This window comes from Amphibalanus amphitrite, unplaced genomic scaffold (assembly GCF_019059575.1).
Source record: "Amphibalanus amphitrite isolate SeventyFive unplaced genomic scaffold, NRLGWU_Aamphi_draft 000712F_arrow, whole genome shotgun sequence".
Classification (NCBI taxonomy): domain Eukaryota; kingdom Metazoa; phylum Arthropoda; class Thecostraca; order Balanomorpha; family Balanidae; genus Amphibalanus; species Amphibalanus amphitrite.
Window position 1 is genome coordinate 275,360 of NW_024882206.1, and position 23,666 is coordinate 299,025.

Here is a 23,666-nt window from a genome sequence, read left to right on the forward strand (position 1 = left end):
CAAATTACGAAACATTTAGCAGATAGCACTGTATCTGCATCATGCATTATTTGCTGATCATTTGCTGATTACCGTTGATCGGTTGATGTGTTGGTTGGATTTCCGATTTCTTCGATTGGTTTGTCGGGGTATATCCAAATTATGCTATATATAAGCGTGAAATTAGTGGTTACATCCGTGCAATTGTAGAAAACCACTCCCATTTCTGGAGGTTGAAGGCTAGCCATTTTGGGGGGATTCTGATTCTAGTGTCTCATAGGAATAGTCGGATTTTTAAGCCTGGAATCGCTTTAAGTTGGCTTAAAGAGCTTAAATGAAAAGTGCACTGAAGCCTCAATACTTTAACCCCAAGCCACGTGAATGCATCATCTTACTCTTGATTTCACTAATTATTTTTGACTTTCTGTTCCAGTTGGGCAAACTAGGCTTTTGGAATCAAAATATGGAGGCATCAATAATTTGATTCTGGTGGGAGGAGCCATGACCAAATATGGGCATGGAATCAATTTTTTGATTCATTTGGGTACACTTTTGACTTCAAATGTATCGTTACGGTTGAAAAAAGGCCCATGACGGTAAGATTTTTCTTTAAAAAGGTAGAAAAATGTGGTAGCTTTCCAAAAAGTGTTACCTCAAAACTAAGAAATTGTCCCTTTGGCCTTGTGAATGGGAAAAGACAGAGCCACTGTCCATCACGTAAAAGCTGTTTTGAGGAAATCACACTGTATGTTATTTTTGTATCATGAATGGCATACTAAACAATCAGTAATTGTGTGAAATGGCAAAATGAAATTTTCAAACCCCTTATTATCATTGTTGTAGTGCTTTTTTATTTATTATATGGTTTTTACCTGTTGCTTCAGTTTTTGTATTCTTGACATTTAAAAATAAATTGTTATCAAATGTAGAGAAGGTTAACTACAGCAATGCTATAGGTATCTGTTGTGGTGCTGAGGATACCACTAAATGAGAATAGTAGCAAGATAAATGATGTAATCCTGCAGGTCATTGTTGCCTATCTCTTAACATTACCTGTGAATCAAAATAATGATTAGCCAGCTGATGGGGAATCAATATTATGATTATCTGTTTAAAGTGAATCAATTCCTTGATTGCCTTTCACTACCTATAGAATTCAAATTGTTATGATAGGAGCAATATTATTTTGCTTAGGAGATAGTTCCAGCATTTCTGTTCAAGATCAGGCATGCTCTGTCTTGAATCACTCTCTTATTTTTACGTGATTGGTAACTCACCTGTTCAACTCACCTGTTGGGGGTTCCCTGCCTTCCAGAGTACAGCATAGAGGATGTGCATAGGATACGTGAGGAAGGAACCCGCGAACGTAGGGCTCGCCCGGCGGAGACACCACAAGGGGGTGCTGCCAAGCCGGGAACAAGAGCCTGCATAGTGACAAACACGAATTTTGCTATAGTTTCATGATACATACAATAAAAGATCGTATACAATAATGCAAACACAAATTAGGGGAAACAGGTCAACGCAATAGCCATCACATATGATAAGAGAACAAGGCATCACCCATCGAGTCAGCCAACATGGCCTTGAACCTGCTCAGGTCGGATTCACCTACGACCTGGTCAGGGAGTGCGTTCCAAGCGGTGATACAACGCTTGCTGAAGGACCTGGTCCTGACATCAGTTTGTGCTCGAGTGTGGCGGATTTTGAACATGTGGCCTCTGGTACTAGACGAGGGATCAAGTTCGAACATGGTAGTGGCATCTATACAACACTTTGCGTGGAAAATCTTCCAATATTGAATCAGATCGGCACGTAGAAGTCTGCCCTGGACCGAGTACTGGTTCAGAGCCCTAAGCCGGGATTTATAATCAAGCTCTCCCATGCCTAAGATCTTTTTAGTCCAACGGCGTTGAACAGATTCGAGGAGGCGCACGTCCCCTATATACGCAGTGTGCCGTGAGCATTATTAGTTTGCCCAACTGGAACAGAAAGTCAAAAATAATTAGTGAAATCAAGAGTAAGATGATGCATTCACGTGGCTTGGGGTTAAAGTATTGAGTTATAAATGGTCTGCATTTATGCCCAAATATGGTCATAAGGAATCAATCTTTTGATGCCTCCATATTTTGATTCCAAAGGTCTAGTTTGCCCAACTGGTTCACTCCTATTGCTCGTCCTGTGCTGTATTCATTTGTGCACCTAAACGATCGGGCAAGCTTAAAAAATTATTCCTACTATAGGTACCTTCCAACCAATATTTGCTGCAGGTAGGATTGGAGCATTGCACCTTAATTCAAATTAGTTCCAAGAAGAGCATATGAATTTAATTCAATAAATATCAATATCACAGATCACTTAACTATGAGTGGATCAAAAGGGAAGAGACCATATAGCTAACTGTCAGTGTTTCATTTTCAGCTGCTACGCCCCTGTTGAGGCACAGATTGTGTGATCAGGAGCAGAACTGGCCATGGCCAGTCCTCCAGTCAGTGGAGACAAACCGCTGACAACCGACCAGATTAGAGAAAGGGCCAATGACTGGAACTTGGCCTCAGATGTGGGCCTTCTGGCCACCTTGCAATCATTCTCAGAGGTCAGTATCATTTGAACTACTTACAATTTTCTCTGTTTATTTTTATTTAATATAAGCATCTATTCAGTTAACTTTGTTTTCATTTAAATGAGATGGTTGAATGGTTGAATATTTCATAACCCTTTGGATCTTTTGGCCCTGCACCTGTGGCAGGCTGTAGAGTACATGTTTGTCTGGTACCTCAGGCTCAGAGCCATAGGCGTCGCCAGAGATTTTCGGTTGGGGGGGCAAAATCAACTTTTGTGTTAAAACTTGCCTTTCCCCAGTCTTTACTCACTCGTTTTACATATCATTCGACGCGCAATGGTGCGAGGAATCCGATGGTGACAAAGGTGTTCTTCTAGCTATGACATGTAATTTTTTAACAGAAAAATTCGAAATTTCGAAATTTCATGACAAAAACGACTGGCAGAATTGTAGTATATAGTGGCTGCGATTGCCGACGCACTGCAGAGACGTCTACACTGCTGTGTAGACGCTCGACGCTCATGATCATTACCCAGAAAAAGTGAAAAACGCTCCATTTAATCGGATCACCCTGCTAAAATCTCCATTCACGCATGCATGCAGAGGTTTTACGTGAAATGCATAGGACTTATCCCAGCCACCGATCGTAGCTAAGTTGGGCATTCGGCGGAGAGTGAATGTCGGAAGTGTCAAGTGTGAATCGGAAGTAATTCATCTTTGCTCAAGTGAGAGGAAGTGTTTTGTTCACTCGAGTGTGAACAAAAGTATCTCGTTTTTCGTGTGAAGGGAAGCGTTGCAAACGCGAACAAAAACTGTTAAACGGAACCAAAAGTTACGCACGGCATAGCGGCAAGGGATCCCTTAGAGATAGGTTTGGGACTTCCAGGCCATTTCAGGCCACTCAGGGTCAGTGCTGACTCTCAGAAGCATGCTTAGGATCCCGGAGATCGGCGTGGGTCACCTCAAATATTTACGTGTACGTGGTGCTTTAAGGCTTTCCGAGCACAAGGTGGGGCCCTCAGAAGCCAGTGTGGGCGGCGGGCGCTAAGAGACTAGGCCCAGGGTGAGCCTGGAGCCCTCGGATAACAGTGTGAACCCTCGGGGTCTGTGTCGAATCCCTAAGGACCTTACGTAGGGACATAACAAACATGTGTTGCGGACCTCAGAGGGACACGTGAGCTGTGACCCCTCAGATGCGGCTTGGGGTTAGCAAAGTCTGTCGCGTCAAAAGTTTGGCTGAACTATCAGAGGCCAGTTAAGGTTCTCAGAAATGTTCGAAGGCTCAAAGATCCCTGTAGGCTGTATGGGCCCTCAGAGAACATGGCATGGACACCAATGGGACTTTCAGAGGCCCGTTTGGACCCTCTGAAAGCTTCTTTAGGGCTCAGTGGAGCTCCTTAGGAGCCTTTGTTTAAAGCAAGCTCATGAGCCCTGCGACACTTGTACGGTACTTGAGCCTTTCGCAGACATTTGACGAGAGTTGAGAAAGGCCTCAAAGATTTCGTTTCACGCTTTGAACGAAAATTGTCAGCACTCCAAAACTTATGAAAATCAGCTGTAAAATGTAATAAAGAACGAACTAGGAACATGGAATGAATCACAGCATTGACATTTCCGAGTCTGGACTCGGAGTCTTCAAGATTTTGGCGACTGCGAGTCAGACTCTGGTTTAAACTGCACGCTCCAACCGAGTCTGACCTCACAGACATTCTCAGAAAGGTACCCCCATTTTTTCCCGACTCCAAAATCTCATCGGATCTGTATCGATCTCAGGGGGTGCCCGGTCCGAGGTTGGGGGGGCAAGCTGCCCCGCTTGCCCCCCCGTGGCGACGCTAATGCTCAGAGCATTTGATCATGAGCGTATTAACTATTAGACAACTATACTTATCAGTTGCATATCACACACAATATCCTGCCCCCTTATATGTGTCTGATTCTCCTTTTATGACTTCCCCAATAGCAGAGTAACTGTTCTCCACCCTCCATCTCTGACCACGTCTCTGTGCGCTCAGCGGCTCTGACGACGCTCTGACCACGTGTCTGTGCGCTCAGCAGCTCTGATGCTCTGACCACGTCTCTGTGCGCTCAGCGGCTCTGACGCTCTGACCACGTCTCTGTGCGCTCAGCGGCTCTGACGCTCTGACCACGTCTCTGTACGCTCAGCGGCTGTGCTCGCGGGCGGAGGAGGTGAAGGCCGAGCTGGCCGGCCTGCTGGCTGACTCGGCCGACGCCCAGTGCAGAGTGCAGACGGCCGCCACGCAGCTGATGCTGGTCTCCAACAGCCGCTTTGTCGAGTCGCGGGTTTACGAGGACGACAGTGCCGAGACGGTGGCGGCGGCGGCGGCGCCGGAGAAACAGGTGGGTCCGGGGATCGCCGGTGAGGACGTTACCACTGAACTGGTTGTCTGGTTCTGGCTGCGGTGCTGGAAGAGCGTGGCATGGTCCTCTGACATTTGACGGATCATATGGTCGCAGTACGCGTAATTACCTCGCCGTCGACTGGCCAATGCAAAACTCGCTCCTAAACGCAAACAAGCAAAACAGCTCGAATGTACTCACAACTGTGTTGTCAGTGCCTATACTATATCGAAGTTAAATCTACACAGAATAGTCATGAGTGACGTATCGTTGTCGTCCTTCCTAACCGTTGAAAAGACTAACGCCGCTAATCGTCGTCAGACCGTCTCGAAGGAGGACGCTCAGAAGGAGACCCACAGTCGCCTGTGTGAGGCGTTGGCCCTAGGCGGGGAGCTGGTGGACCGGGCCTACGAGCGTCTGGAGGTCTCGGACTCTGACAGTGACGGAGACTCGAGCGACAGGTGGGTCCGAGCTGATAGCACGGGAGAGTCCAGCGACAGGACGGACAATGCGAGCTCCGGGAAACAGGACCTGAAAACGTGGGCTAGGTTATTTGTGGTAGTTGTCATGTTGTGAATTTAATGTCAAGCATGGAGTTTAAACCAAGAGTGAACTGAAAAAGGGAGTGGATTTGGTAGAATTCTAACATACACCGGCCGTTTTGACCCCCTCCCCCTCCCCATTGTCAGCCTGCCGCTGTCGGTAGAACCGGTGGACCCGTACCTGCGGATGAAGCGGCCACTCTGTAACTCTGATCCCCTTTATTGTCAGCCTGCCGCTGGCCGTGGAGCCGGTGGACCGGTACCTGCATCGGCTGCTGTATAACTCTGATACCCTTTATTGTCAGCCTGCCGCTGGCGGTAGAACCGGTAGACCCGTACCTATATCGGTCGCTCTGACCCCCTCCCCCCTCCCCATTGTCAGCCTGCCGCTGGCCGTGGAGCCGGTAGATCCGTACCTGCACCGGCCGCTGCCCTACATCATCGGCAGCCGTCAGTTCGCCGACGACGACTCTGTGGGTCTACAGCTGGGCGGGGGCCCGCCGCCGGCAGACACCGAGGACGACCTCACGGACCAGGTGAGAGACGACCTCACAGACCAGGTGAGAGGCGAGCTCACAGACCAGGTGAGAGGCCACCTCACAGACCGGGTGAGAGGCGAGCTCACAGACCAGGTGAGAGGCGACCTCACAGACCAGGTGAGAGGCGGTCCTACAGACCAGGTGAGAGGCCACCTCACGGACCAGGTGCGAGGCCACCTCACGGACCAGGTGAGAGGCCACCTCACAGACCCGGTGAGAGGCGACCTCACGGACCAGGTGAGAGGCGGTCCTACAGGTTAGAGACCTCACAGACTAGTTGAACTTGAGAGGCTACATCACGGATGGTCCTGCAGACCAGGTTAGAGACGACTTCACGGACCAGGTGATATACGACATCAATGACCAGGTGAGAGACGAGCTCACTTTACCGACCAAGTGAGATGTGAGCTCACAGTGAGAGACGTCACAGACCAGGTAAGATACGACCTCACAGACCAGGTGAGAGACGACGTCACAGAGCAGTTATGAGGCCTCACAGACGAGGTAAGAGACGATCTCACGGACCAGGGGAGAGACCTCTGACAGGCCAGGAGTGACGTGAAGTCGGTGTCTTTCGGTGCCTACAGTGCCAGGCTGTCGAGGATGTGTAAAAAGATTTTTCGCTGTTATGCCGGTGAAGTGTCGCGTTTCTTTGCAAGTTACCGCCGAATCAGTGATGTGTCATAATAAGCCAGCGACTAACGCTGCTCCATTCCACAGGAAACGACTGGCGATCTGCTGGACGGCACTGGCGACACTGGAGACGTGTTCGTCCCCGCCGCCCCCGCTCCCGCCGCCCCCGTCCCGGCCCCCGCCCGGGCGGCCGCCCATCCGCCGGCCGACGACGCCTGGAGCGACTCGAGCGGCGACATGTTCGACCCGGGGACACAGGTGGGCGCTGGCAGCGAGACGAGGGCCCGAGAATATGGATCACTGATGAATTGTTCATGGGTGATTGCTCTTGTCACCACTAACTTACCGACGATGCATCTGCTGTTTTTTCATGAATTTTCAAAGATGATTGATGGAGAGAAAATAGCACCTCCCAGTCTTGGGGAGTGTGTTTTGGTAGTTCCTTAGACTACAATGCCTCACAGCATAGCAACCGCTGGTAAGAGCTGACGTAGTTGATATAAAGCCCCAGACCCATTCGATGTTCCGTATGTCTGATGTGACGTGAGGTTCCGTTTGTCGCCGACAGACGGCGCCAGGTGTTGCCGGTCAGAAGGCGAAATCCCTCGAACGGGAGGAGCCGCCGCGGAGACAGACACGCGCCCGAGCGCCCTTAGAAGGTACGGCGCTGGAGTAGTGGGGAACGCCATGGCGGTATCTGTCCTATCTGGCAATAAGATGTTGTTACCCCAGTTAACGGTGGTAATATTTTCTGCGTTTGTAATTAATTAAGCGACCATATGCAGACGGTGACGTGATCACTAGAAGTAAAATACACAAAATAAGGTTTATATTCCTTCAGTATGTCTACGTTCACTCTGAAAGAAGTGTATCTGATGCGGTGTCGATGGTTATTTCGTTGTTTTGCGGAATGCCCCCGGCGCATGATTGTCCATTCTGTCCGTCATCCAATCTAAGCTGCCCGGCCACCCATACCGCCCCTCCCCACCACTGCCGTGACTGTCATGTAAACACCACCCTCCCCCGCCCAGGAGACCTGTTCGCGCCGGAGTCGGACTCGGGCTCGGAGGCCGGTGACGGGGAGCTGTTTGGTGCCGGCCGACCGGCGGCAGCGGCCGGCCTGTGGGCTGGACCGGCCGCCCCGGCAGCAGCGGGAGGGGAGACCAGACGTCAGGGCGTGGAGCGGTCCGAGCAGACCCCGCCCGGTGAGTACAGACACGGGGAGGGCGGGGGGAGGAGGACAGACGTCAGGGGATGGAGCGGCCCGACCAGACCCCGCCCGGTGAGTACAGACACGGGGGGAGGGGGGGGGGGGGGAGAGGAGGGCAGACGGCAGGGCGTGGAGCGGTCCGACCAGCCCCCGCCCGGTGAGTACAGACACGGGGAGGGGGGAGGGCAGACGGCAGGGGGGGGGGGGAGCGGTCCGAGCAGCCCCCGCCCGGTGAGTACAGACACGGGGAGGGCGGGGTATAATATCCCCAGGGACGACGTCCCCAATCCATAACCATCTTATTAGCATCAAATGTGTCGCAAGAGAATCATGTTGCCTAAATGCTTATCGACACAGACATTTGCTGCAGGCTGTGGTATCGGCTATCAAAATCAGATCTGCGGTGCTCGAAGTCGTCTGATTGTTTTGATGCATCGCAGAAGTTTCAAGTGTGCTACGCGAGCCGCTAGTTATGACGAGTGCCAGACTTGTTTGGCTGATATATTTCCGTCTGGGGCGTTTTGTTTGGCTGACTTCCTAAAACCCGAGGCATTATGACTGAACTTGAGCCGCACGGACTCTGTCCGCTGCGAGCGTCGAGCGCTGTGGACGACTCGATGTGATTCATGTGCAAAAGTTCCCGCAGCCTCGCGGCACATTGGATCCATATCTTTCCAATTATCTATGTCGATCGCGAATGGTAGCGCCTACGTGTCAATAGAAGAGCGTCTCGTTGTTGGACTTGGCTTGTATCCTAGATGCTGTGGCATTCATGACTGGCTCACCGACAGCTAGGCTCACCTCATGTAGGTCTAATAACAACACAACCTCCACCGTATGTTGGCAACTCGGATCGTGAGCAGCTCGCTGCTTTACCCGGCTGGTTCATGGCAGTCACTCGTCTGGCGTTCACGGCCTGGCGATAATGGACTGACCGTCACCGGCCACACATCATTGTGCAGTTGCAGAATGTGCACAGCATGCGTCCGACTGCTGAGACTTTTGCCGATGGCTCATAACTTCTGGTTCTGACTTCTGACATATGGCATTCTGTTTCAGGACACTTCTCTGACCTATCTCTGACAGTCATTAGCGGTACGTTACCTGATCCGCTCTTGTCCCGCGTCTGACCATTTTTCACCATTACGTGAACGTTCTTACGGTGTATTTCGCCCCGAGGTGTAAGATGATACACCTCTGTGCGACCTGTTCGACGACAGCTAATGAGCCGTGGTGTCGGGTTTCAGACGACCTCGGCTCCGACGGCTCCAGCCCCGGCGGGGAGGATCCCGCTCCGGCTCCCGCTGCTGCTGCCGCGCAGCCGCCCACTCCAACACGAAGGGTAAGGTCTGCCGAGGGACGCCGTTCTGTATTTACTTTAGCATGATACACATTTACACACGAGAGGCAGAAATCGCTGACTGTATGAAAGTAAACGAGAAGCTGATTTGGCCCTATCAACTGGGCTTCGTAGGTTGTTGGTAAATACTCATTGAAATACTTGTGCGTTGTAAACATGCAGTGGCACTTAATTGGATAATTATTACTCGTTTTCAGTACTATCATTCGATAACATTGTTTGTTATTGGACTAACACGTATCTTATATTATTATTTATGTCTTCAGTTGGTGGATCTAGTCTGTTCGCTCCGTGCGGCGTCCCTCCCATCTCTGACCTCCCCTCCCCGTCAGCTGCCGGCCGGCGCCGTGGCGATGTTCGGCGGCCTGGATCCGTTCTCCGCCCCCCGTCGGAGGGAGGATAACAGCAGCTCCTCTGACGAGGACGACCGGCCGGCCGCCGCCACCGCCGCGGGCCGACAGAAGCGACGGGGACCCAGGTAGGTGTTGTTGTTGTTGTTGTTGTTGTTGTTGTTGTTCCCTCCAGCCCCCTAGGGGGCGTAGCCGATGAGGCTCAATTGGGCGCGGTAGCCGGCGGCCAAGGCCGCCACCGCGCCGTCGTCCCTTGCCATAGACGCTTCCAGGTGAATATTACCCAGGCGCCGCAGGCGGCGTCCCGCCAGCGCCGGGCATCGGAGCAGGACGTGTCGTGGAGTGTCCGCCTCCTCGCGGCAGACGCGGCATCGTGCAGCAGGGCAGCCCATGTCATTGCACTGCGGGCAGTCGGCCTCGGGACGGCGGCCGATGCGGTGCAGGTACTGCGCCGAGCCGCTCCAGTGTCCTGCTCGGAGCTGGTGAATATCAACCGCGACGGCACGGTCGGCCTCCAGGACGGGGCCGGGACGGCGGTCGGCCCATATCGCCCGGTACCAGCCGTCCGGCCAGCTCTGCTGCCAGGCGCGCGCAGCGTCTCGTGCAACGGCCTTGCATATCGTGCCACCGTCGATCGGAGTGTCATGTTGGGGTAGGGCGCTGGCCTCGCGGGCGAGGGCGTCCGCTCGCTCATTACCGGGGAGCCCGCAGTGTGCAGGGACCCACTGCATGGTTACTGGCTGGCCCCCCTCGGTGAGCGCGGCCAGCAGCCTCCATATATCTGCGGCCAGCGGAGTCCTCTGGGCCGCCGGGCCGCTCCGCAGGAGGGCCAGCGCCGCCATCGAGTCGGTACAGACGACAGTCGGAAGGGAGGTGTCACGGCCATCCATGTTCAGGAGCTCCTCCAGCGCCGCTCTCAGGGCGAATAGCTCCGCGCGGGTGCTGGAGCAGAGGGCGCCTGCCGCGACACGCACCTCCCTGATGTCGCCGTTCGGGGAAATGATGGTGGCTCCTCCTCCTCCATTCAGCACCCCATCCGCGGCGGAGCCGTCTGACCATATCCAGGTCGCCTCGGCCGGAAGCTCCGCCAGACGGCTCTCCGCTGCCTCTCGTCTTGTGTCCGGGTGGCAGTCGCGGCGTCCCCCGGGACCCACCTCCAGGACGATGGTCACACCGGGGACATCGCGCCACGGCGGCCCGGCGGTTGCTAGCCGCGCTTCAAAGGTCAGCGGCGCGCCGCCGCGGCAGACCCGTGCTAGGGCCTCGCGACCGCGGTCCCTCCATCCGGTCGTCGTCTTGAGGCGGCGCGGCGGGGTCGACTCCGCCAGGGCTCGGAGAGGGTCGCCCTCTGGCAGGGACATCGCCAGGCCCAGTAGCCTGGCTGCCACCACCGAGCGGCGCGTGCATGCGGCGGGCATGCCCGCCTCCGACAGCAGGGCGAAGGCGGGTGTTGAGGCGGGGCAGCCGGTTATCACCCGGGCCGCCGCCCGCAGCTCCCTGTCGACCAGCTCCAGGTGTGAAGCGGAGGCCGCAGGCATCCACGCCCCCGCCGCGTACTCTAAGGCCCCCCTGATGTACCCGTTGGCCACCGACCTCAATTGGCGTTCGCCCAGTCCCCAGCTCCTCCCGGTCATGCGTCGCAGCTGGGCGACACGGGGGCGGACCTTCTTGCGCAGCTCGGCACAGTGGGCGCCGAAGTGAAGGAGGCGGTCAAAGGTCACGCCCAGGAGTCTGAGGGAGGGGCCGGCAGTCACCACGGCGCCAGACACCTTGATGCTCAAGCTCGACGCGTCGCGGGCCCATTGGGATAGGACGAGGGCCTGTGTTTTCTCGCCGGCGACCCGCATTTTCCATCTTGATGCCCAGCTGGCGATGATGTCCGCAGCTCGCTGGGCTCGGCGGCCGGCCTCTTCGACGGAGGCGCCGCTGCTGAGCGTCGCCGTGTCGTCGGCATACATGAAGATGTCTGTGCCTGGCACGGTCTTGAGCGCCGTGATCAGGTCGGCCGACCACAGCGTGTAAAGCGTTGGGGCCAGAACACTGCCTTGCGGGAGTCCGGCCCGGAACGGGCGCTCGCCTCCTCGGGCGCCGTTGACCTCGACCGCAGCTCTCCTGTCCCGGAGAAACGCCCATATCCATGCGGACATGCACTTGGGCACCCCCAGGCGGAGGAGCTTGAGGCGGAGCATCTGCTCCGCCTCATCAGGAGTCTGGAGGGACCCACCTTCACGTGGTGGACTCCGTGGGGCTCGTCCCCGCCCCCGCCGTGGAGAGCGGCGGGGGAAGCCAATCGGGTCCCAGCCCGCCCTCTCGGGGCCGGGCGCCGGCGGCCGACGCTCCACCGCGCCGTCGTCCCTACGCCATCTGCACGTCGACCCGCACACTTGGTGCACGCTCAGCGGGCCGGTGCCGCGCGAGGGCATGCCGCCTGGAGGCTGTCCGCAGCGGCGCCGGCCTGCGCTGAATGAGTGAGTCGGCGCCCCCCGCCGCTAGTGCCGGCGGCGGGGGTGCGGCGACGTCCGCCGGAAGGAGCTCCCGGGGTCGAAGCAGGAGAGCCAAGAACCGCCGATACCGCGCCAACCTCAAGACTCGAAGCCGCCTGCAGATCGCCTGCTGGAACGCCGAGGGACTACGTCGCAAGTTGACAGAGCTCCAAGGCTGGCTATCGGAGTCGAAAATCGACGTCATCGCGGTTCAAGAGGCACAGTTCAGCGCCTCATCTCTCACCGAGATCCCGGGGTTCCAGACGGCGGCCGTGCGCCGAAGGGCACGGGGGCGGAGGAACTCAGGCCCGGCCAAGGGGGGCGACGTAGCGATCTACGTCCGCAAGGGTCTCAACTTTGACAAGCTGGAGACCGCCCCCCTGGCCATGGCGGACACGACTACCGAGTGGTGCGGCATCCGCCTGTACCTCAGCAACTCTGCCCTGAAGAGCAGCAGTCCTGCGCCAACCCTGGACATCCACAATTTCTACCGGCCGCCAATCCGACCTGGCGAAGAAGACCAGAGGTCCGACTACTTCGACCCGTCGGCCCTCCCCACCAACCCAGACTCCCTACTGTTGGGGGACTGGAATGCCCACCACCCGGCCTGGGATCGGCACTGCATGGAGGAGGTAGGTGTTCGAACCACGCGACGTACTAACTGATATTACTGTACTTGATAATTAAGCTAATGATATGGACGATAATGTGTGCGAGACCTGTCGAAAGATTCGGTAATTTCTGTAATACACTGAGTGGGCGTATAAGCTGATTACGAGCGAGCGAGCGCAGCGAGCGAAGTGAGTCTTTTCAATATAACGGAAAAATCTCAGTATGAGCGGCCCGGCCCGGCCCGGCCCGGCCTGTAACGCTTTTGAGAGGCTTATATCTCAGCAACCGCTGAACCAATTGGCCTGCGGTCTTTTTTGTTGGGTAGCCCCATCCCTTCTACCCCGTAATTGACTACTTTTAAAACATCTCAGTGACCGTCGTGGCACGTGCCACGTGAAAAGTCAAGGGTGTTCAAGCAGTTTTCCAAAAGTAGTGATTTTGAGAGGCTCATATCTGAGCAGCCGCTTGGGCGATTGTCTTGCGGTAATTTTTGTATGGTAGCTGCATCCCTTCTACCAAAGCTCGGATACTCTTGATGAGTGACCCCCACTGCACGTGCAAAATACAAAAAGAAGAGGTGCCAAATTTGTTCCCATTTTAATAACTCGGTAATTACTGGGGTGATTTCGCTAAAACTTGGCATACAGGTAGGCACCCACCAGGCCATGCATTCCCATGTGTTGCGGTTAGGGTGCTACTGCACGTGCGCACGTGCAGGGGGCGTTTCCAGATCTCGAGAACGGCTGGGCCGATTGCGCTCAAATTTGGTACACGGTTGGGGACCGATTAGTAGGGTGCCGCGCAAAAGTCAGTTTGGACCCCGTTTGCACGTGCGCACGTGCAGAATGCCGCTTCCAGATCTCAGGAACGGCTGGGCCGATTGCGTTCAAACTTGGCACACCGCTAGCGACCGGTTAGAAGGGTGCTTTGCACAAGCCTGTTGGAAGTACCCTCTCGCCCTTCTGCACGTGCAGGGCTCACTATCTCGCTCGCTCGTCCTTCGCCCAAAAGGCGTTTTACTGGTGCGTAAATCCAGTTGCCGTCATCGTCACGGACCACGGACCGGAGTTAACGCGTCTCTCCGCTGTGTTCCAGGCTGCACGCGCGGCCGATCAACTCTGAGCGCTCGACGGTGCCGGTGTCAGACGACGAGGAGGACCTGTTTGGGGGACGGACCGCGGCGGCTCCAGCCGGTCGGCAGCCGGGGAGGTCGGCACCGGCCGCCTCACACTCCCCCGCGCCGGCCCCGGCGAGAACCGCAGCCGCCCAGCCGGCGCAGAGGAGTGGCGCCGCGGCGGCGAAACCCTCGGCCAGCCTGTTTTCCAGCAGTGATGACGAGGATATGTTCCATGCGGCGGCCAAAGCGAGCGAGGCTGCCGCCAAAACTGCCGCGGCGGTCAGAAAACCTGCCTCTGGTCCTACCGCTGCCACTCCTATCGCTTCGACTGCCGCTCCAGGCGCCGCGAAACCCCCTCCGAAAGGTCTGTTCGATAGTGACTCGGATGACGACATTTTCTCACTGGTGGCTCCTGGTCGAGCGAAGACACCGCCGAGGGCCCAGGACGTGGGGAGGAGGGCCGATCCTCTCGCCGACTCCCCGCCGCCGGTCCGGAGCAGCGGTGTCGCGACTGCCACCGCCCGGCCGCCGCTGCTCAGCACCGGTGTAGAGAATGTCCGCGCGATGGGTCCGACTGCCCCTGGTTCATCTGCGCCTACGGTCAGCGCGGCAACCGTGGCAGCGCCGACCATCCCAGCGGCCGCGGCCAAACCGCCAGAGAAACCAGCGGCACAGGAGGCCAAACCTCCAGTGAGCAGTCTGTTTTTGTCCAGTTCAGAGGAGGACCTCTTCGCCAGCTCGGCGTCGACGGGACGGGCGCCTGCGGCGAAATCCAAAGCTGCGGCGTCGGTACCAGCACCAGCAGTGGAGCCTACGCCATCCCCAGCACCGACGGCAGCTCAGGCACCAGCACCACTATCTGCACCAGAACCAGTCCCAGCCCCAGCGCCAGCGCTGGCGCCTGCCGTTCCAGCCGCGGCCCCCTCAGCGGATGTTACTGCTATGCCGGCGACCGCTGCTTCAAAGGCTGCTCTGACAGCTGCTGCCCCAGCGGCTAAGGCGAAGAAGGCCGTATCCGCCAGCCTGTTTGACTCAGACAGTGATGAGGACGACCTGTTCCACCCTGCTGCGGCCTCCCGTACTGCTGCCTCCGCTAAAGCGGCGCCAGCGTCGACGAATGTGACGAAACCAGCTAGTCGAGCACCGGTCGACGAGAAAGCTCAAGAAACGCCTAATAGCTCTGTCAAAACAAAACTGGTGGATGAGCATGGCCCAGTGAAGGGCTCTGCGATCTCGCCTGACGCGGTGTCGCCTCCTGTAGAACCCACCGCTGACCCCTCTGAGGACCGAGCGCCGTCTCCGGCCGCGGCGGACGCTCCCGACTCCCCCGGCGTGGTCCGTCGGAGCGGCGGTGGACCGTCCGGCGCGCGGCCCGTCTCTGCCGGCCTGTCGGCGCTGGCTGCGTCCATCGAACACCAGCTGGGTTCCTCGGCTCGGCGGCGCTCCACCGGCCCGGCGGGCGGCGTGGCGCTGTTCGGGGCGGCAGGACCGACGGCGCGGCTGTCCCCGAGTCCTCCCGTCAGTCCGACCACCCACCCGCCGGCGGACAGCGCCCGGGAGGTGGGGAGTCCACCAGAGAGTCCGTCACAGAGTCCAGTGAGGAGTCCGGCCGCCGCGGCTGCCGGCCTGCCCCCACCGGAGGTCGTCAGACGCCGCCCGGAGCCGAAGCGCCACACCCGACCAGGTGGGTGCGACACAGACTAACGGCCGGACTAGATGTAGACTTTGTAATCGAAAGGCGACCTTCACTGCTGTTACACAAGCAGCACATACCAGTGTTCTTTCGTTCTGCTAGTCTATCAAAGCGTCATGAAGTACTGCATTGTCCTAACCTCACCAGTCAATGTCTCCGTTTGCTGCGGTGATCGATCTACTACGCGTTGTCGTCGGTCCGTGTCGCAGCTGCGTGGGCCGCTCTGTTGACCTCGGGTGTTTGTTTTGTCGGCAGCGTCCGTGCCGACGGGACGGCCGGAGGTCAGCTCTCCGCCTCCGACACACACTGCCGCCGACCTGGGGCCGGCCGACCCGCTCGACACCCTGCCGTCGCTGACAAAGGTAGGTACGGTCCGCAGCGCGGAGCTGCTGGACCGGGCTTATTACTGCCACTGTTATTGTTCTTACTGATATTGATTTTCGTACGAGTATATTCGCCAGCTGTTGCGTTTCATTTGGGACGGTTTAACATTGCACAGCTGCAGCTGCAATATAAATGTAAGCTCCATGTTCAATGGTCATTATCATTGCTATCAACGATGTTATTAGGCGCTCAAAACAGGGGCTTACATCGCTAATCGTGACGTTTATTGGTCTAACTAAAGCTGATACGATGCCAAGTCGGTAATGAAAAAAACGAGCTAAAAAGTAATTAGTACAATAAACTCGTAGGTATTCAATATAAACACAATCCTCCAACGAATTTAATGTATCAAACAAACTATGCTAATTGCATGTTGATTTGGACACCCGATCTACTATTCGTTAGATTCCTTTTCTCTGAATTTCACGCATCACCTACCACCAGTTCCACGTAGCTGCACCTCCACCAGTTGTTTAAATAGCGGGATCTGCAAACGCCGGGCACTCTAATTGCGATTTGATCCTGCCCCAGGCCATTATTGCTAATGCACCGCCGGCCTCAGAGGCTGAACCCGGCCCTTGATAGTCGACTACGGCCGGCCTAATTGCCGTCTCCGTCGTTGTCGGTACTCGGCGGCGAGGTGTCTAATTGCGAGTGGTGTGCCTAATTGCGGCACTGTGTCGGCTGGCCGCCGGCAGTCCCCTCTGATCTCTACCTGCCCTCTGGCTGTGACCTGGCTCTCTCATTTGACCACCCGCCCTGTCTGACCTCCGCATCTCCCCTGTCTGCCGGCTGCCCCGCCCAACCGTCGACTCCCCTCTTGGACCGCCGTCTTCTCTGTCTGATCGTCGACTGTCCTGTCTGACCGTTGTCTAACTGTTCTGACCTTTTCTGTCCGCAGGAGCGGCCGCGCGGACCGGTCAAGCGTCGGCCCAGTCGGAAAAAGCCCGGTTCGAACCGGCTGTCTCTGCCGCCGGAGTCCAGCCAGTTCCAGTCGGTCACGTCGCCCGCTCCGGCCGACGAGCCCCCTGAGGACCGGCCGGTGCCGTCGGCGGCAGCGGCGGCGGTCAGAAGACCCCCGGCCGGCGGTCAGCGGCTGCCCGGGCTGATCAACGCCGAGCTACGAGGCCGGCTGGCGCGGAGAACGGGCAGCGATGCCGCCGATGGCACGGATGGAAGTGGAGGGCCGCCACTGTCGCCCGAGACTCCCGGTCCGTCTACGAGTGGAACAGCGCCTGTGCAAGATACGGCGCCCGACCGGGGGAGCGCTGACGTGCGCACCGCGCTGGGAGGAATCCCCGAGGACCCGTCAGCAGCAAGGAGCCAGACCGCGATATCGCCGGCGGTGGTGGCTGACTCTGTCCGGACTGGCTCTACCGTACTAGAGACTCCTGTGGCGTCGGATCGGACGACGCTGCCGACTGCCGTCCATCCAGTGGTGCCCGAGACACCCGCCGCGCCGTCACCCACCGACCTCGCCCGGCCGTCTGTGCCGGCCCGACCGGCGGCCGCGCCTCCCCCGGCGGGTCAGACCCCCGCCCCAACACCCGGGAAGGCCTCAGCGTCGCCGGCGGCCCGCGCGGCAGCCTCGCTGTTTGACAGTGACAGTGACGAGGATCTGTTTCACATGCCGGCTCCGCGTCCGGCCCAGAGGGTGACGGATGCGTCAGCCGCGAGCGGCGCACCGCGGGTGGCTGGTGAACCACAGAAGACAGTGGTGAAGAGTGCCGTTATACCGCCATCCTCTGCCAAGCCGGAAAGTGTTGCGGTTGGCGGCAGTCAGGAGGTGACGGGTAGTGAGCAGGACTTGTCCAGGAATGGGGAGCGTTCCACAGAAACTGCCTCTAAAACTGCCTCTATCGCTGCACCCAGCAAAAGTGACTTCTCTCCATCTCCCAAGCCTGTGCTCAAACCAAAGCCTTCATCCTCTCATCCCGTGCCCCAGCCGTCAGTCATCTCTGATCCTTCAGCGAGGGAAATGCCGCCTGAGGAAGACTCCACGCTGCCGCCAGCGCCGCCGCCGCCAGCTGGCGGTCTGTTCGATGACAGCGATGAGGAGGATTTATTCCACTCGGTCCCAGCCCCGCAGTCGGCGACTGGTGCGTCCGGCGCGTCTGTCTCGGCACTGGGAACCCCAGCAGGCGCTCAGATGAGGCACGATGAGGGAAGGCGCGAAGGTGGGGTTAAAACGACGGCCAAAGAAGAACTCGCAGGCACCCAAGCCGACACACGAGGAAGTGAGGCCGACAGGCCTAGGTCAGCTGAGGAAAATGTCACAGTGCGGGATGAGGCGACGGCACTGACTCATGCGGATGACAATCACTCTGTCCCCAAGACGGGGTCTACCTCAGGAGTTCAGCCTCCTTCGCCCGCACCAGTCACAGCAGCAGCCGAGCCGGGGCCCGTCAAGTCAGCAGCCGCCCCGGGGCCTGTCAAGCCAGGTCATGGCATCTTCGACTCTGACAGTGATGAAGACCTGTTTCAGACCATGCAGAAGTCAAAGCCGGCTGTGAAGGAGCCTGTCGAAGCTCCGAAAGCACCTTCGGCTGAACAAAAAAGCATGCCGACGGAGACATTGTCGTCCGCGACTTTGTCCCCTGCCAGTCGGGAACAAGACGCCAAAAGGAGCTCAGAAGATAACGTGGGCCGAGTCGCCGACACGCATAAAGCGGGGGATGAGGGATCAGCGTCCAGCGAGGTTCAGCGATCAACTGAAGAGAAGGCTGAGATGCCATCCGATTCCGTGACACAAAATAACGCCGCAGAATCACCCACGCCAAGTCAGCATTCTAAAACCAGCCGCAGCGTTTTCGAATCGGATAGTGAAGAAGACCTATTCCAAACAGTCAAATCCAAGCCCAAGTCTGCTCACGTCCCTGGCGCAGCCCCTGTTTCTGAGAATATGAGTCCTGCCCCCAAGGTGAACCCACCACTGGCTGTGACGAACAAATCTCCCCTGGAGGTTGCGGTGCATGAAGAGAAAACACCGAGCCCATCAGGCAGCCCCAGTGACACCGACAGTCCCGCCGACATACAACCCCCGCAGTCCTCCGATAGTCCGGAGCGCAGTGCGGAGGTCACGGTCAGTGGTGACCAGACCGGGCCGTCACCCGGTGGGGGTCGGAGATCGCCACCCGGGGACGTTGGGTCGGCTCAGGACGAACATAGCGCTGCTAATGTGGCTAAAGGACATGACAAGACGAGGACAGACGGCGGAGGCAGCTCTGGTGTTGTGTCAGAGGCGGAGACGGAAGGGGCGTTGCCAGCGTCCAGTCAGCAGGAGTCGACTTCTGGAGATGCTGTGAGCGGTGTCCCTGCGAGTGAGGCTCATTGTGCCATCAAAACCGCCGCGCTGGATGCTGACGAACCGGTGTTCAGTGAAGTGAAGCTGGCAGCTGATGACAAGTCCCCTGAGGCGGCCGTCGCTCCCCCGACACCTGATACTAAGAGCGCCTCTGTCGCGGCTCCTCCCTCACCCCAGACCTCTGTTGTTTCCGAGTCCGACCCCATTCCCCCCGCCGCCGCGGCCTCCACCGCTGCCAAATCGAGCCGCAGTATTTTCGACTCGGATAGTGATGAAGAGGACCTTTTCCAGACGATGAAGCCGAAGTCGGCCGTGAAAACACCGGCCACTGGCCAGAAGAGCCCCTCACTCAGAGCGTCAGCTATGTCTGCAACCGTGACACATACTGAGACCAACGATCCAACTGCGAGAATGAAAGACGCTACTTCAGGCGTGGCTGATAACACTGATGTCAATTCATCGAAGCCAGTGAACCAGAAAAGCCCGGCGACTGCCACTGCCATTGCTGGGAAAGATGCTGTTGATACTGAGCCGCTGACTGTCGCGCCCGGCGCCGCCAGCCCGCCTGCTCCACTCGGCAAAACGGGCGGCTCTCTGTTCGACTCTGACAGTGACGACGATCTGTTTAAATCAACGAAGAGGTCCAAACCAGCCCCCACCAAAGCAGTGCCGGTGAATAATAATGCTGTGACGAAACCAACGTCTGAGGCTTTCAGTTCAGTCTTGGGTAAAAGCAAGAATATTCAAAATTTAGAAAAGAAGCCGACGAAATCGCCTTCGGATATCGGAGAAATCAGGCCAGTGACTCAGCCTGGTAAGGAGACTCCGAAGAGCGTTGTTCTGCCTCGCACTTCGCGGAAGGAGACGAAGCCGAGCCGTGGGTTGTTCAGCTCCGACAGCGACGAAGATGATCTGTTCTCGACGGCCAAGAACCGCCCGGCTGTGACCCCTAGTCCCACCACCAACAAGCGCTCCTCGCCCGCGCGGCAGCCCCAGTCGGCAGCGAATGCTGCAGCAGCTGCCGCCGTTCGGACGGTGGAGCCGCCCAAAGTAGCCGGTTCTCCGCTGTCGGTGTCAGCCGTGGCGCCGCCGCCGGCTGCCGCCCCGGTCTCTGCCCCTACTCCAGTCCGGACCTCCGCGTCTGCCGCCGCCCGGCCCGCCGTCCCGCCGCCAGCCGAGGACAGTGACGATGATGACCTGTTTGGCAGCACCAGGAACGCGCCGCGGCCGGCCAGTCAGCGGGAGGAGGGCTGGGAGAGGGCAGCGGCAGCGGCGGCCGCCAGCAGGGCCCAGCCGCCCGCCAAGACATCCGCCTCGTCCGCCGTCACGGGCTCCGGGAGAGCCAAACCGACCGCCGCTGTCCCCAAGACCGCCCGCGCCCCGCCGGCAGACAGTCTGTTCTCGGATGACGACGATGACGCCGATCTGTTCAGCTACGCTAAGACGGTCCCGGCGGCTCGGGCGCCGGTCAGGGCGGGCGCGCGGCTGTTCTCTGATAGTGAGGAGGACGAGGCGATGCCGACCCAGGCAGCACGGCACGCGGACCACCCCAACCGTACAGGTGAGTGCCGCCAGGGGTCAGTCGCTGCGCGGTGGGTCACATACGTGTCATCGTGGTGGCTCGCAGGCTCTCGCTGCCCGTAGTCCCTAGTTTTCGATGTTAAGTTAGAGAATGTCAGCCTGTCGGAACGTATCCCGACATTCTATTACAGCATTTTACCCTGGTCGCTGGCGCTCAAACTTTGTTCATTTTGTTCCCGAGATTAGCTGGGCTGATCGAGTGGTGTCTTGTGTGCTTTCCTCGGCTTTAATGTGTCTGACGGTGAAGGCAGCTAAAACAGAGGCCCTCTGGGGAAATGGTGATGGCAGATAAGTGTGTTCCAAACCTCCAGCGCATTTAACTTGTTTACGGGCAGGTTCAAATTCCCAGCTCCACAAAGTCTAATTTTGGAAAATAAAACTGATAAATAGGAAGATTGGATCGGGTCTGCCACCGACAGCGCTTTTTCTGTGAAAGGCGATAAGTTATCGACAATGTTCCCTATTCGGTCATCAGTTGTGGTGCCCCGCGGTATCCATAAAAGTCAATTTAATGAGTTTCGCTTGTATGGTATTGCAAGCTCGTTCAAGAGGTACTTGAAAGTGTTTTAAGTCGAATGCCCTTTCAGTGTGTTTGCCCGTACGCTCGCTAGCAAGTCTGTGAAATTGGCTGTTGACTATTTTGGTAAGACGTGAAGAAAGGTCGGCTTTGGTTGCACTTCACAGTTCACTGAAATGCGAATTTAATTATGGTACCGGTTACCTCACGTCCTGTCCGTGGGGAGTGATCGATAGTTTGGGAACACCTATTCGATGCTACTGGCTTATGGGCTTCAGAATGTTTCACTCAGCACCGCCAGTCTATTTCTGTACGAGCAGGAACCATTTATTGACGTGACCAAACATCGTTGGCCGATTAAAACAGCATTTGGTTCTATTTCGGAGTTGCGCCGGAATTGATGGCGCTGCTATGAAATGGGCCGCTGCCCGGCCGAGTCACGAAGCTAGGGAGGGTCGGATGGTCGGTCATTAGGGCGAACAGGTCGACTGCGGGCCGAGCGCGCCGGCCGGTCGGCCGTGCATCGCGGCTGGTCAGTTCAGCGGTGCTGTGTAGGGGCAGAGGGTGAAATCAAACTACAGTAGTTATCTACCTATTCGTAGCATCAGATGTAAGTAGTAGTCAGGACCTTTAATATGGATATGAAATGTGGCACTGGCGATGGTATTTGTCGCTCTTGACATGATGAATTTACTGCCGGACGGGGCGCTGTCAATTTGGTACGGACGCAGTGACCGTGAGTCCATTGATGCCATTACGCGCCTCGATAAAATGCTCCGGCCGGCGTTATGAGGGCGTCGTCTCATCGCCGGCCGATATTGCGTTCGAACGCCGCCGACCGGTGCGCAGCGGGCGCCGGCGGCGGGGCCTCTTAAAATAAGTGCCTGCTGCGCTGCAGACATTCCGGCCGAATGGCACGGCGTGGCGTGTTGCTCACCAGACACGAGTTGAGTGGTGCGTGGTTAGCCGTCAGTGAGGTTAAGATTATGACTGCCGTTAATGCATGTTATGAGCCGTTAAAATTATCAGCTTTTTTCAATATTTTGTTTTTACAGTATTTTACAATATTTTATTTTAGTTTCAACATGCTATCGTGCAAAGTGTTGAATGATCACGCACTAGGTGTTTGTCGTACTTCCCCGGCCCCTATTACCCTACCCATTGTCGGTAACCGTTGGAGACTAGCTGTCAGCTGAGCCCAACCCCTTCTGCACCCATCGGACGCCTGTGTCGGCCGTCCGCCCCTCTCACTCCTCCGTCTCTCTACCCAGGGGCCGTGTCCGCCGCGGCGCCGGCGAGTCACGGGGTCTCTGCCGAGCCGGCCAAACCGCAGCTGAAGCCGGCCACCTTCGACCCGCTGTCGGGCCTTCTGGGCGACTGAGGACGGCCGCCGGCACCGGAGCGTGTGTTCAGCGACAGCGGGAAACGACCGATACATGAGACAAGTCAGTCAGCTGCGCGCTGCGTAGAGCCTTCTTTCTGTCACCTCTGGATGGGATTTTGATTGGAAATGCGTCACAGATTCACTCATTGCTGCAGGCTGGGTCCACTGCTGGGTTTCCAGGAGCCCGCTGGCGTCCTGTTTCACCACTGTGCCTTCAGAAGTGACCTCTCGTTGGCGGGCAGTGGAGGCTGTTGTTACCTGTTAGAGTGCCGTATAGCGGGCTGATCGTTTGTCCCGATTGTTGTGCGTTGCATTATTGTTAGTAGCATGAGCTGTTATCGTCAAATTGCCATATCACGTCGTTTTGAATCGATGCATGTCCATGAGCTTCAACGGTGCTTGAGCGGTGCTCTGAATTTGTGGGGATTTCAATCATCGCTTTAAAAAACATACTCAAGATTGCCTATTAGGTGGATTCGTTCATTACGCATGGGGTTAGGTTGAGGTTGTTATGTTTAAAACATACTATCGCTCTCTATGTAAGAGGGTATATATTTTCATGATGGTTTTAAGCCTACTAGCCAGATTATATTCGTTTACTAATCACGGGATGGGCGTTGGCGGCAGCTGCCTGGTCGGTATGACGGCTCTGCCGACCGCGCCGTGGTGTGACCACTGACCGCCCCACGGACCGGCCCGGCCCGGCCCGGTCCGTCCGGTGACCCCGCCGGTGACCCCGCACCACCGCACACCCACATTCCGGCGTGTGACCGCCCGCGGCCAACGAGACCGAGTGGTCGGCCAACCGACACACATGTGATAACCAGTATGGAAAGCCATGTCTATCGAATAAACTCAGCATGTTTTTACACGGTGTGTGTTATGGGTAGAGTAAGAGCCTGTCTCTGGTGACAAGTGGCCCGCTATGTGCGGTTGTAAAGCGTAGATCGCTCTGTGTACAGGGACAGGGGAAGATGCAGTGGCTCTGTTGAGTTGATGGCCGACCCGCTCGAGGACCTCGCTAGCGCCATCGCCCAGACAGGCAGAATGGCTTCGA

General features: G+C 57.0%; 1 protein-coding gene across 2 annotated transcripts; it reads left to right on the forward strand.

The window, feature by feature from the left end:
* The first annotated feature begins 72 nt into the window (after positions 1-72).
* LOC122365041 (mucin-19-like) lies at positions 73-23,478 on the forward strand. Of its 2 annotated transcripts, XM_043335921.1 has the most exons (14): positions 73-89; positions 2,401-2,575; positions 4,706-4,900; positions 5,222-5,361; positions 5,825-5,978; positions 6,702-6,872; positions 7,183-7,273; positions 7,646-7,819; positions 9,072-9,166; positions 9,517-9,662; positions 13,725-15,430; positions 15,695-15,801; positions 16,725-20,688; positions 22,497-23,478. In XM_043335921.1, the coding sequence occupies exons 2-14, from the start codon at positions 2,453-2,455 to the stop codon at positions 22,604-22,606; spliced, it is 7,176 nt and encodes a 2,391-aa protein (XP_043191856.1). In that variant the 5' UTR covers positions 73-89; positions 2,401-2,452; the 3' UTR covers positions 22,607-23,478. The 2 variants fall into 2 exon arrangements, with proteins under 2 accessions (XP_043191856.1, XP_043191857.1); XM_043335922.1 differs by lacking the exons at positions 73-89; positions 2,401-2,575; positions 4,706-4,900; ... (5 more) ...; positions 9,072-9,166; positions 9,517-9,662 and adding an exon at positions 12,254-12,649.
* Positions 23,479-23,666: the final 188 nt, after the last annotated feature.